Here is a 12,453-nt window from a genome sequence, read left to right on the forward strand (position 1 = left end):
GTTCTCTTTTATTGCTACGTTGCACTCTGCTCTAGGGATGCACTTTAATTTTAACCAATTTCCAATTTATAGATATTTAGCTTGGTTCCATTTTTTTTTCTCTAGCAATAGTACTGTAATCAACATCTTTATTTAAACATCTTCAGGCATGGGAAACTATATTTGTGGCATACATTCCTGTAGTTGAAATTGCCAAGTCTCAGAGTCTATGCTGGTTTTGTTACTGTTTTCTTATTATCTTTGTTGTTTGTCTTCATAGATACTGTCGGGTTGCCTTCCAGGACTCTAATCCCATTACAAACTCCATTATCACGGGCAAGTTACCCTACTTCTTTGAATCTCAGTTTCTTCAACTAGAAAATGGAGTTCGTAGTATCTGAAAGGTGTAGTTATAAGGACTAAATGAGTAAATTGCTGTCTAGTAAACTCCTCTTCGTTCTTGCAATATCAGCTCCTGAAGAAGCCTTCCCCACTCAACCAGACGAAAATGCATCAACCCTTTATTCGACCTCATCATGTCCTATTCACAGCACTTATGGTAAGTTTTAAACAAAGCTAATTTATTTTCTGTCTCCTCTGTTTGTTATAACCATCATGCCGGTAAGACTTCATTTTTTAATTCATTGTTGTATACACAATGTCTGGCATTGTATCAGACCCAGCAAGTGCTCAGGAAATACTTGTTTAATGAGTTCATTAATGAGATAAGCACTCTGAAGATTCTTGATAAATCTTCTTAAGAGATGATGAGATTTGAATTATAATTCTCCCCACTTTAGAGATCAGGAAATTGAGGCCTGGAGAATTTAAATATCTTGCCAAGGTCACGCAGCTACAAAACGGTCAGGGTGGGTGGCATTTGGACCCAAGTGTGTCTGACTCCCAGACCCGCATTCTTCACCACCCTGCTCTTCTGCTGAAAACACTCTTCTTCTCCTCGCCTGGTTTCCTTCAGCCTTTGTTGTTGGTTAACGTGTCCACTGGTTCCTCTGATGTTTTACAGTCTTCAAAGAAAGAGATCAAGGACTTTTGATCCCTGGAGTTCTTTCTCACAACGGTGGATTAGGATTTACCCCAAATTCCAAATAGAAAATAGCCCAGCACAGGCAGTCAGCTTGCCCCCTCCGGGGTATGGGGACACAGCTGCTGTGCTCACTCTGGGACACTGTTGTTTCTGGGAGTAGAAGGCTCATGTTAGGAATATCAGACCACAGTTTGTGTGGGGCCCAAAAGGTGGAGCAGAGGGAACAGTCTCCAGGCCTGTGGCTGTCCTTCTGCCTGGAGGAGTCATCCTGCCATGTGTCTCCTGTGGTGGTGCCGGGGGCTTTGATGACCTCACCTGTTCTTGGCAGCACTGATTACATTTCCTATTATGAAGACCAAGCTGGCCCTCATTCCTCCACTAATGGCTGGGAATATTCTGGAAGGTTTTCATTTGTCAGGATCTCTAGTACAGGTTCAAAAATGGTCCCAAGATGGGCCTGGTGCCCAGAAGTTATCAAGAGCCAGTGAAGCTTCCCAAGTAAACGGAATGATCTCATTACCAATCAGAGAGCTGCCTGAGACAAATATAGTTTTCCTGGAGCTCAAATGTAACTACTGATTCCAATCAGAGTTTTCAACATGGAGAGTCTAATCCTGCAGTGAATTCTGGAGGGTGTTTCTGGATGTAAATAGAGCTGTCTCCCAGAATCCAAAGGCACCTCATTTCTAAGAGACAGAACAGAATAATGGAAAGAGGATGGGCTTTACAGACGGGCCTGGGGTTGAGTCCCAGCAGCTCCAATTGATAATTAGATGACTCTCACAGAAAAGTCAGCCACATCTCTGAAGCTTAGTTTGTTCACCAGGGAAACGGGTATATCCCAACCCAGCAGGATCATGAGGATCAAAACTTTCTGTAGATTTCCAGTAAAGGTCAGACACCTTCTTCAAAAACCTGGGTGCTGGAAAATGGATTTGTAAAGCCTTCTATCAAGATTCCAAGATCCTTGAGGACCGGGCACTATTCTGCTTTGCTTCTGAATTCCTCAAAGGATGTTGCAATAGCTTGCATCCCTGAGAATTGCTCTTAAACAAAAATCTTCGCCAAGGTAAATTTGAAATCCTTTCTTGGTCTTCTCTGACCACATTAACAGAGGCAAACACCAAGGCCCAGCATCCTAAATAGGGCCCAGGAATGCAAATGATCTTAGCTCCAAGCACAAAACACCATTTGTATAATTCCCAGGTCTTGTCACGCACAGAGTCGCACCCATGGAGCTTCTTGCTTTCTGCACTTTGAATCCCAAAACCACAGTTCCGGGAAAGATATTAAGGATAATCTCAGTGCACCTGCCCCTCCTCTGGACAGTGGCTGCCAAGGCGAGCAGCTCTCAGTGATGGATGCTGTCCCTGCTGATATTAAATGCATAATTAATGAAACCGTAAGAAGGAGACAAGGCGTGTTCCAGGCCAGGTACAGAGAACAAATCCATTCTCACACGGTGGGGGAAGAACGAGGGAGGAGAACAAAGATAAGGCTGAAAAATGACCCTGTTCTTGGGTACTTTTCAATAAAGCCTCATTAGGGAACAAGACTTATTTATTTGGTGATGTTGGCCACTCTCCTGTTTTATAAAAGCCTGTTGGAATGACAGCCCCAGGCAACATTGCGGGTGACTAGAAAGATGCCTCCCCTGCTGTCCTGGTTATCAAGGACTGTCATGAAGTCCCAGCCCTGACACATTTAGGGCCATTATCAGCACCAGCAGCATCAACATGCTAATAGTTACTATTATTATAATGAGCTAAAATTTATTAAATGGCAACTGTGTTCCCAGTCCACTGTTCTAAGTTCTTTACATGAATTAATTCATTTAATCCTCATAACAACTCAATGACATAGTTACTATCAGTATCTTAACTTAGCATTGAGGAAACTAAGACACACAGAGGTGAAGTAATTTCTCTAAAGTCACGCGGCTCATGAACTTGAACTTTTCAAGTATGAAACTCCTAATCTCTGGGCATCTCCCAGATACAAGTTTTCTTTCAGGAAAACAGGATAAAACCTAAAGGAATAGCGTGAGGGACTGACGCTGAGATTCTTTTGGACACTATCCACCTGAGACCACAAAGGAGAGATGGACTCAGGAAAACAGGTCTGAGGCTGCAACTCCCAATGCCCGTAGGAAGAGACACACACGCCGGCAAAAACACGGTCCCTGCTGGCCCCTAGGTATGCTGTTCTAATTTGCTTCCCTGAAAAAGCAGTAGCCTTTCTAACTTCCCTGAACATACCTGTAACCAGAGCCTGCAGGCATCTGGGCCACATTTGGAAGGGAATCAAACATTTTTCCTGATTCAAAACAGTTAAAGAGATATGTTTTGTCCCTATATCAAAGATTTATAACGCTGGGAGACACTCTCCCCCAGACCCTGCCAGGCAGGCAACCCGATGCAGGGGTAAAACTCCATATCTGGGGGTGGCCATGGTTAATTGCATGGGCCTTGGTGTCAGCCACTGTTGGGTTCCAGTTCCAGCTTTGCGCTGATGCGCTGTGTGACTTCAGGCTATCTACATCACCGACATCTACAATATCTCTGAGTCTTACCTCCTGCATCCTTAGAGCAGAGAAAATACTAGCAACAGTGGCTAAATTGGAGGGTGGCTATAAAGACCAAGAAAAATAATGCCCTTAAAGTACTTCTTGTGAGATATGGTGTGAAGGAGCCATCCAAAAATGGCAGCCACTCATTTTATCCTCATTTTCATTATCAGTTACCTCATTATCATTCAGTTACTTGATTTAGTGCAAGGTGGTGCCAGAGCACCTTGCTCAGAGATAACACTCATCCTCTCAGCTTAACAAATACTTCTAGGCTGGTGCTCCCAGCAGGGTGAATCGCATGGGCCTCAGCCCAGACATCACCACCACCCCCAAGGAGGCCAACTAAGGGCTGGGCATAGAGGATAGAGTTGCTGCGAGTTCAAGGTCTTTGTACACACAAAGCATCTGTTCTACCAGAGGAAAGACAGAAAACACACGAGGGGACAAGGAAGATGCTATCACATGCCATTTGGTGCCATGAAGAGACTCCAAGAGGCCAAACAGTGATGCACAGTGACCCTGGGGTTGGTGAGTGTGGTCCCCAGAGAGGAGGGAGGCAGAGAAGACATCTTGACAGATAAAGTATGTAAACAGAAACAGACCGTACAAGTGGATTTTTCCAGCAAGCCTGGGGTTGGGGGAGAGGGAGACAATGAAGTAGAAAGGGTCACTGTTGCTGGCATTTTACAGAAAAATCACGTGAGGAATGGATACTGTCCAGGCCTTGCCTGAAGTTGTTCAGCTGGTGAGAGGTGAAAGCCCAGTTAGGAATGGACAGCTTAGACGAGCAGGCAGAAAACACCATCACCTGCTTCCCCAGGCTTGGTGACTGCCACTCCCTGAGCTCCTGCTGCAGCAGATCGAGGCTCAGGGACTTCCCTGGAGGGGACCCCGTTGGGGGCCTTCTCTCTCATACCTCCAGCCAGAGGCAGTAACCGGGACTTTCCCACAGGCTTTGAAGAGTCTGTCCTGCTTAGTTCTAGACCTGGGGCAGGTGCAACACTCTGTGTGCACCAGGGACAGGCCTGCAGGCCCCTGAGTCTCAGAGTGCCCAGGTCTTGGCTAAGGACTAAAAAAGACTTTTGATGGAATCAGGAAGCCACAGAGATGTACTTGGGGCTTTATTGGAAATCATTACATTACATTTTAATGTTTATAACTGGTTGCTTTTTTGGTTCCAGTGAACAGAAAAGTCAAAAAGAAAAATGATATCTTTGTACAAGATGGTGCCTGCTCTGACACTGAGTGAATGCAGGTGTCCTTGTTAGCACAGGATCCACACATCGTCAGATTTGCATGTTCCTCAGCTGATAACCGCTCAATTGAGGCCTTAGTCACAAAACCTGAGAACTTCCCTCCCCACCCTCAGCCCTCTGGGGACATCCCCAGGGACAGGGGGACTCTCCCTGTGGGCTCAGGAGGTGTCTAATGGAGCCATCAGCCCCAGATCCAGAGCAGCCCCGGTGCCCATACCCACCTGGAACTCAAAGTTCGTGTGCTCTAGGAACTTCTGGTTCATGGTTTCTGCAAACTTGTTGATAGCTCTCAAGAAGACCCTGGAAAAGGAGGGAAGGTTAGGAGACCCTCTGAGCACGCTCCCTCAGGCTCCACCCCACTGTGCCAGCCTGAAATTCCTTTAACATCCTTCATGGAGAGTCTCAAAGAGCAAATGCTGATTGGGGAAGTCAGCTAATAAAGACGGGCAGCTTCTCACGCTCTAGACCTGGGGCTGTTGGCCTTGCACAAACTCAAGAATGGTTTGACTTTTTTTTAAAGATGTTCATTGTCTTATGTTGATGATATTACAGGGCTGTGGCAGAAAATTCATACCATCCAGAACTGATCCAGAGAAAAATCAGCTCCTCCCAAAACAAACAAAAAAACCATACAATATAAATAACATGCTACCAAGTCCCAAATCCTGTCATCTAGCAAAAGCTGTCACCCTCATCTCGATGAACATAATTTCCACCGTCTCCCTAGACATATGTACACGAATGCTATTTTAAGGATATCATTTTGATAAATAGGGTTATACGATAAATGCTATTTCACAGCCTGTCCTTTTTATTCAACAATAAATTGTGCACGCTCCTTTCATGCCAGTGACTGTACACATACATCATCCTTTTTAATCACTGAAGAGCATTCCGCTGTACAGATGTATCACAGTTTGTTTAATCAGGTTCTTATTGATGGACCTTTTCCTTGTTTCTCTGCTATAAACAATGCTCCCATGATCACTCTTCTGTGTGTATCTTCTCCCTCCTGTGCACTCCCTCCTCCCATGTTCTCTGTCGAGTAATTACACCGGTCCAGTGTCATGCACGTGTAATGTTTTGATGCCTGTTGTCCCATTGCATTTCTCCTTGAATGTCTTCCTGCCCCCTCACGCTCTCCCTCCTCCCTGCCAAGTCCTCCTGAAGGCTCCTGCCATTCCCTGTCTCTTGCCCTTCACCCCGAAGAGCACCTTGCCCCAAGGGACAGCTCCAACCACATCACTCAGTGACTTGGATGGCTCCTTGCTGCTTACAGGATGAGCCCAAACTCTTCATTGACAGTCACTACCCTGCATGTCTCCTGAGGACGTGGCCATGGTCTTTCTTTGGTCCTAATCAAAAGCCTCCTTCATGAAGTGGTCCAGCATTCTCCCTCGCCTTCAGAGCCTGCTCCCACCTCCAGCCTCTGAGGTGGTCTCCTATTCCCCTCTTATTATCACACTCCATTCTCTAGCTGTCGGTAGGGAGCCAAGTCTTCTCTTTCACACTGGAAGTTTCTATAGGGCAGAGTGCCACTTCTTTGTGTCCCCCAGAGGGAGCTCACTGCAATTCTCTCCCTGCATTCACAGCGTCCTAGGATCGTTCACATGCGTGACTTAGTGATGTCTGTCTCCTCACTCAGAGGTTCTCTCCTGGGGATCAGAGACGCTTTCCGAGATCTCACATATTCCCCAATCCACATTCCTTTGACTCCCACATTTGTGTCTCCATCCTGGCCTCTCCTTAAACACCAGCTTGTGTTCCAGTTCTTACTCTGTACCCGCTCCTTGGATGACTAAAAGGCTTCTTAAACTTACATGTCAAAAACCAGACTCCTAACACCTACCTGACTTCTCTGTAAGTCTTTCCTTCTAACTCAAGGACAACTCCATTTTTCTAATTGCTCCGAGGAGGGAAAAAAAAAAAAACCTTTGGTAATGTCCTTGACTTTTGTCTTTCTCTCATATCCTGCACCTGGCACGTCAGCACATCCTCTTAGCATCACTTTCCAAATATATCCATAATCCAAATACTCCACGTCACTTACTGCCACTGACCTGAACCAGGCCTCCATCATTTCCCTTCTGGATCTTTGCAGTAGATTACAATGTTTCCAGTGTGTGTTTATAAAATCTTAGAGATCAGGGACCACATCTCACTCACACCACTATCAATCATTTTTGGCTAACAGTGGTTAATCAATAATACGTATGCATCGAGTGGATGGTCCAGAGAAAATCTATTTTGCCTACCTGAGCCACACGGGGAAGCTAATAAAGGAAGCATTGATGAGCAAGTTGCTGCTATGGGCAATAATCAGGGCTTAATTCTGCGTGAAGCGACTTTCTAGAACACATGTGCGTAACAGAAGTGTCCCCTCAAAGGGGTGCAGGGAGGCTGCTCTGTGTATCCACTAACACCAGCCTCTCACTGGTTGACAGTTGCTCTTATGGGAGTTAAGTCCCAGGGCTTCTGGCCTGCTCTGCCGGGGAGCTGAGCACTCTGCAGCCAGAGAAAGCCCAGAGAAAGAAAGCAGAAAGCTCTCGCGATGCACGGGAATGTCCACTGAAGCTGCAGGGATAGTTAGGGTGGGCCAACATTGGGAAGGTACATTTGAGGTGGGTGGCCTCAAATGGGTGTCTATAGCATTTGCTGTTTCAGGTACTGCTTGTCCAGAACGCTGGGACAGGTGTTCATTAAACACCTAAATGTTTGCTGAACAAAGGCAGTGTATCCTAGCATTGGGATCACAGGATTTGGACACACACACACACACACAAGTGGATGTGGTTTGTGACTTTGCCACTTCCCAGCTGTGTTTGGAACATGTTAATGTCACCTCTCAAATCTCAGTGTCTTCCCTGTGTGACAGCAGTAAGGTAAATCTCCCCCAGGGTCGCTGCCAGGTCTAGTAGGCAAATGCATGGGGAAGTGCTGAGTACAGCACCTGACGCACAGTGATGCCACCAGCAGAGTAGCTGAGGTCGCTTGCGACCCCTTTTTACTGTGTCATTCTTCCAAAGGCAGGAGCCTACAGCAAAATGGGCAGGCAGAGGACAAGGAACAGTTAGCAGTTGTGAAGCAAGAAGGACAATACAAAGACAGAAATAAAAATCCCACTGAATCTACCCCCCCAAGCTGTCAGAAAAGTAAGATTTATTTGGCTTTGCTATTCTGTCATTTGCTAATGTGCCTTTATAACAACATCTGCATTTTCTTCTTAAAGATTAGTTATCTGATCCCCCAGATGGAAATGCATTGAGTGGCTGTCATCTTATGTATAAACATCTCAGATCTCGAACACAATACCAAAATGAGGGTTTTTATACAATTTTGGCAGCAACAAAGCTATCAGTCGCTCCAGTAACAGTCATTATTTTGGTTGTCAGCCTAACCCTATCTCCAGCTGTCAAAGGCCTGTCTGATGACCAGGAATGGACAGGCTCTTCATGCTGATAATTGGGGACTAGTGGCAGAGAAATCAAGGTGCCTCTCTCTGGATTCTTCCACAGCCACAAACTAGGAATCAGAACATCACTTAGCTTTGGTTTTCCATGTCTGCATTTAGAAAAGCAGGCCTTTTTTCTTCTTTTGTAAAAAAATAATTATACTTAAAGCCCTTAGACACTAACACGGGGGTGGGATCAAAACACACCCAACTCTCTGTTACTCTCAATAATGAACTTGAATTGCCAAAAACAAAGTTCGTTATCAAATCTCAGCCTAACACTTCCTGCATGTCATCCATGATGCTGAGCCGGCTATGTAAGAGTTAATCACAACCACAGTTACCAGCTCAGTGCCAGGCTCCGGGAGGGCTCTGCATGGGTTCCTTACTTTATCATGTTTCTTTCTAATTCTCACATTCATTCTCTGACTTAGATACGTTTTCCATTTCAAAGATGTGAATTTCAGGCCAGGTGCGGTAGCTCACGCCTGTAATCCCAACACCCTGGGAGGCCGAGGTGAGTGGATTGCTTCAGCTCAGGAGTTCGAGACCAGCCTGAGCAAGAGTGAGACCCAGTCTCTAAAAGTAGCCGGGCGTTGTGGAGGGCACCTGTGGTTCAACTACTTGGGAGGCTGAGGCAAGAGGATCACTCGAGCCCAAGAGTTTGAGGTTGCTGTGAGCTATGATGCCACAGCACTCTTACCGGGGGACAAGAGAGTGAGACTCTGTCTCAAAAAAATAAAAATAAAAATAAATAAAGGGTGAGTTTGGGTAACTTCCCCAGTAACTCAGCCAGTATATATAGAGTCAGGATTTAAATGAACTTAGGTATTTAACAAGTATGCAATTCTGTCCACAGGGACATTTCTGTAATTCCATTCAATCCCATAAATGAGCTCACTTTATTAATAATAACAGTGATGGAATTATCAGTAGTCATGCTCTATATGCCCTATGCTAAGAGCTCTATGGGCATTATTTCATTTAATTCTACAGACCAAGGTAGAAGCTGATGTCCATCCATTTAGACAGAAGAGAACATTGAGTCTTGGAAAGAGCAAATACTTTCCTCACATTCACACAACTAATAAGAAACAGAGTCCAGACTCAGTCTCAGGTTGGTCTTTCTCTAAAGCAGTGGTTCTCAACCTTCCTAATGCTGCAATGTATTTTCATTGTTAAAAAGGGGTCGTGACCCACAGGTTGAGAACTGCTGCTATAAAGCCTTTGCAATTAATCAGAGGGGTACAATGGCTCCTTGGTAGGTCCGTCTGCCATGAAGTTTCGGCACCAGCAAGCTTCTACACGTGTCCACCATGGACATACTTTGTCTTTCTCATTCTGTTGTCCTGCTCACAGCTGATACGCTTGACTCAAAGCAGTCTTCCACCGCCAGCCAGCAGCCCCTGGGTGATCTCAGGGGTGGTATTGCCCGGTGGGGTATCCAAGAAGTACATCAAATCCTTTTAGGCAGTCCAGAAAAAGGGAGAATGTGATGGAACAAGCCTTGAGTACAAGCCATGAGCAGATCATTCCATGAGGGACCAGATGACTCCACGAGGAACCAGAAGCCATATGCAACAGAGGAGGGAAACAGAGAAGTCAGCTGTTGTGAGTAGGAAGAAGCTGGCAGAAAGAGAAGCCAAACCCGGGCTGGTGTCCCGGACACTGCTCCACGTGAGGCTTCATGGCAACCGCTGGCTCAGGTCTCCAGCTTCCTGCTTCCCCGAATGTGGCAGAACAAATCCTTGTTACAGGAGACAGCAAGAGTCAGCCTATGCACCCTCTCTGCACCACTCCCCACCCTGGATCCAGGAAAGGAAAGTGCACGCAGACTTCTGCAGGTGCTGCAAGCCTGCCTGGCTAACTCCCTACTCTGCCACTTGTCTGAGCTGTGGCCTCATATGCTCTCTGTGAATCTCAGTTGCCCCATCTGTAAAATGGGCCAGGTGTGAAGACTAAGGGAGAGTCAGTACATAAAGCAGCAGCCCAGTGCTTAGCATGCAGAGGTCCTCTGGAAGGTCCAGTGGTGTCGCCACCATTATCCTTCCCTGCCAGCCACCTTACAGCTCTGGGGCAGAAGGATCTGAGGCAGAGAACAGTCTAGGCTGACAACACAACACTGACCCATGCCCACAGGGTAGGGTGAGTAAAAGAGGAGGTGGGCACGCCCTGTCTGGAGAGATTCACCTAGGATGTTGGGGGAGGGCTGCTCTGAGTCCCATTCCCCTTTCTTCTATTGTTCTGGGATGTAGTTGACTCTACTGGTCAAAACTCGAAGATGGAAATAGAAGTTGGCCAGGAGCTAGAGGGTCTTACCCCTCCTTTTGAGGCCCTGAGATATCCATTCTCCTGGAGTCTTTATCTTGCTTTCCTAACAACACACAAAATGCTCTATGCATCAGAAGGCATCCCAAGTTGCTCCCAATATTTCCTGCATACTTTGAAATTCCAGGTTAAGAGAGCAGCAGACTCTGACATCCCGCTTCCAGCTGAATGTCAGGATTAGGAATGTTGTGCTGGTTAAAGAAGGAGGCCTCTCTGGATGATGGCAATTAAAGAAGGTAGAAACTCCAGAAAGGAATACTCACTTCAAACTAAGAAGGCAGGACAAAGGCAAGGTGGGTGTCGATGACTTGTAAGCACAGTGATGGGACCACCCTGTGATTGCTGCCCACTGCCCTACTCAATTTCCCAAGACCAACTACAATGACCTTATTCTGTGCATAATCTGGGCTTGACATAATATTAGACCTAAAAGTCTATCACTGATAAAGGTAGACAAGACCCAGCCCACGTTTGCCTCTCCTGTGAAGTATTTTGGATATACTCAAACCAAAGGAATATAAAAATAAAAGTAATAATTAACGTTTATGAAGTTCTTGCTACATGCCAAACACTACTTTATACATACTATTTTATCATTTGTGATATGCACTATTATTTTTATTTTTTGTGATATGCACTATCATTAGCCCCATTTGACAGTGAGGAATACCGAGTCCAGAGTGGTTAAGTAACTGGCCCTACGTCATACAACTGTTGAATGGTGGAGATGAGATTGGAACCCAAGCAATCCTAAGTCTTAACTTTTCTGTGCTGCCTCTGGGCTCTGGACTCATGATAGTGACTACAGCATTTGGTCCTATTTCCATGGGAATATCTATTATCTCCCCAGCCACCCCAGAAGCCCTCTGCCTTCTGGGCTGCAGTTTAAATGGGCTTCTCCATTCCCTAGAGCCCTGGATACCCATGACATTCAATAATATTTATTGGTTGGCTGCATTTAGGGAAGCTTTAGGACTGTGTATAAATTCCCAAGCTCCTTCAGAATGCAAGATTCCAGATGCAGGTGCAGACTGAAGAGGGAAAGAAGAGGTTTCTAGGTACAAGCTCGTTAATTTACAACACGATAAAGAACTTCATCATTTAAAAATTAACAACACCATGTAAATGAGCTCTTACTAAGTGTTGCATCTTACCAAAAAGAAAAATGCTCTGGCAGGAAATATTTCTTATACTTGACAGGTCACCATGTCTGCACAGTGCACAGCTGAAGGGACATTCAAATCTGGGAAAGTCCACTCCCTCTTCCGACAAATAGATAAATAAATAATAGCTGATGAACGCATGCACAGGTGATAACAGAAAGTCTGTGAAACTATATAACACGTAACATATAGATAATAGAGGAAAGAAAGAGAAAAAGAAGAACATTTAAAAAGCAAAGAAAGAACAATGGAAGGGAAGGAAGGAAAGAAGGAAGGAAGGGAGGGAGGGAGGGAGGGAAGGAAGGAAAGAAGGAAGGAGGGAGGGAAGGAAGAAAGAAAAAAGAAGGAAGTTAGCTGTAATGTCCAGACTTATTGACAAGTGACATTGGCATTGGCCACATGAATGAGTTACATATTTTTGGAGAAAAGGACATTCTGGAGAATACTGGTTTGGGCTAAGTCATGGTACACATTCGGTTTGTCTGAACTGGGTTGAAATCCTGCACTGACCAGCTGCATGACTTTGGCAGGTCGTTTCACCTCGCTGGGTTTCGGTGTGCATGTCTGTGCAGTGCACTGAGGAACACGAGCCTCACTATTTCACTGAGTGAAGCAGTGGAGGTTAAGAATATGGGCTCTGGGCTCGGCGCCTATAGCTCAAC

General features: G+C 45.6%; 1 protein-coding gene across 1 annotated transcript in view; it reads right to left on the reverse strand.

The window, feature by feature from the left end:
• The window catches only part of DOCK2 (dedicator of cytokinesis 2), a 430,752-nt gene that overhangs the window by 84,061 nt on the left and 334,238 nt on the right, over positions 1–12,453 (reverse strand). Inside the window, exon 30 of the mRNA XM_023515279.1 lies at positions 5,071–5,149. Coding sequence (XP_023371047.1) covers positions 5,071–5,149 — 79 coding nt within the window. The remainder of the gene's footprint in view (positions 1–5,070; positions 5,150–12,453) is intronic.

This window comes from Otolemur garnettii, unplaced genomic scaffold (assembly GCF_000181295.1).
Source record: "Otolemur garnettii isolate 467f Iridium unplaced genomic scaffold, OtoGar3 scaffold00003, whole genome shotgun sequence".
NCBI classification, from domain to species: Eukaryota; Metazoa; Chordata; class Mammalia; order Primates; family Galagidae; genus Otolemur; species Otolemur garnettii.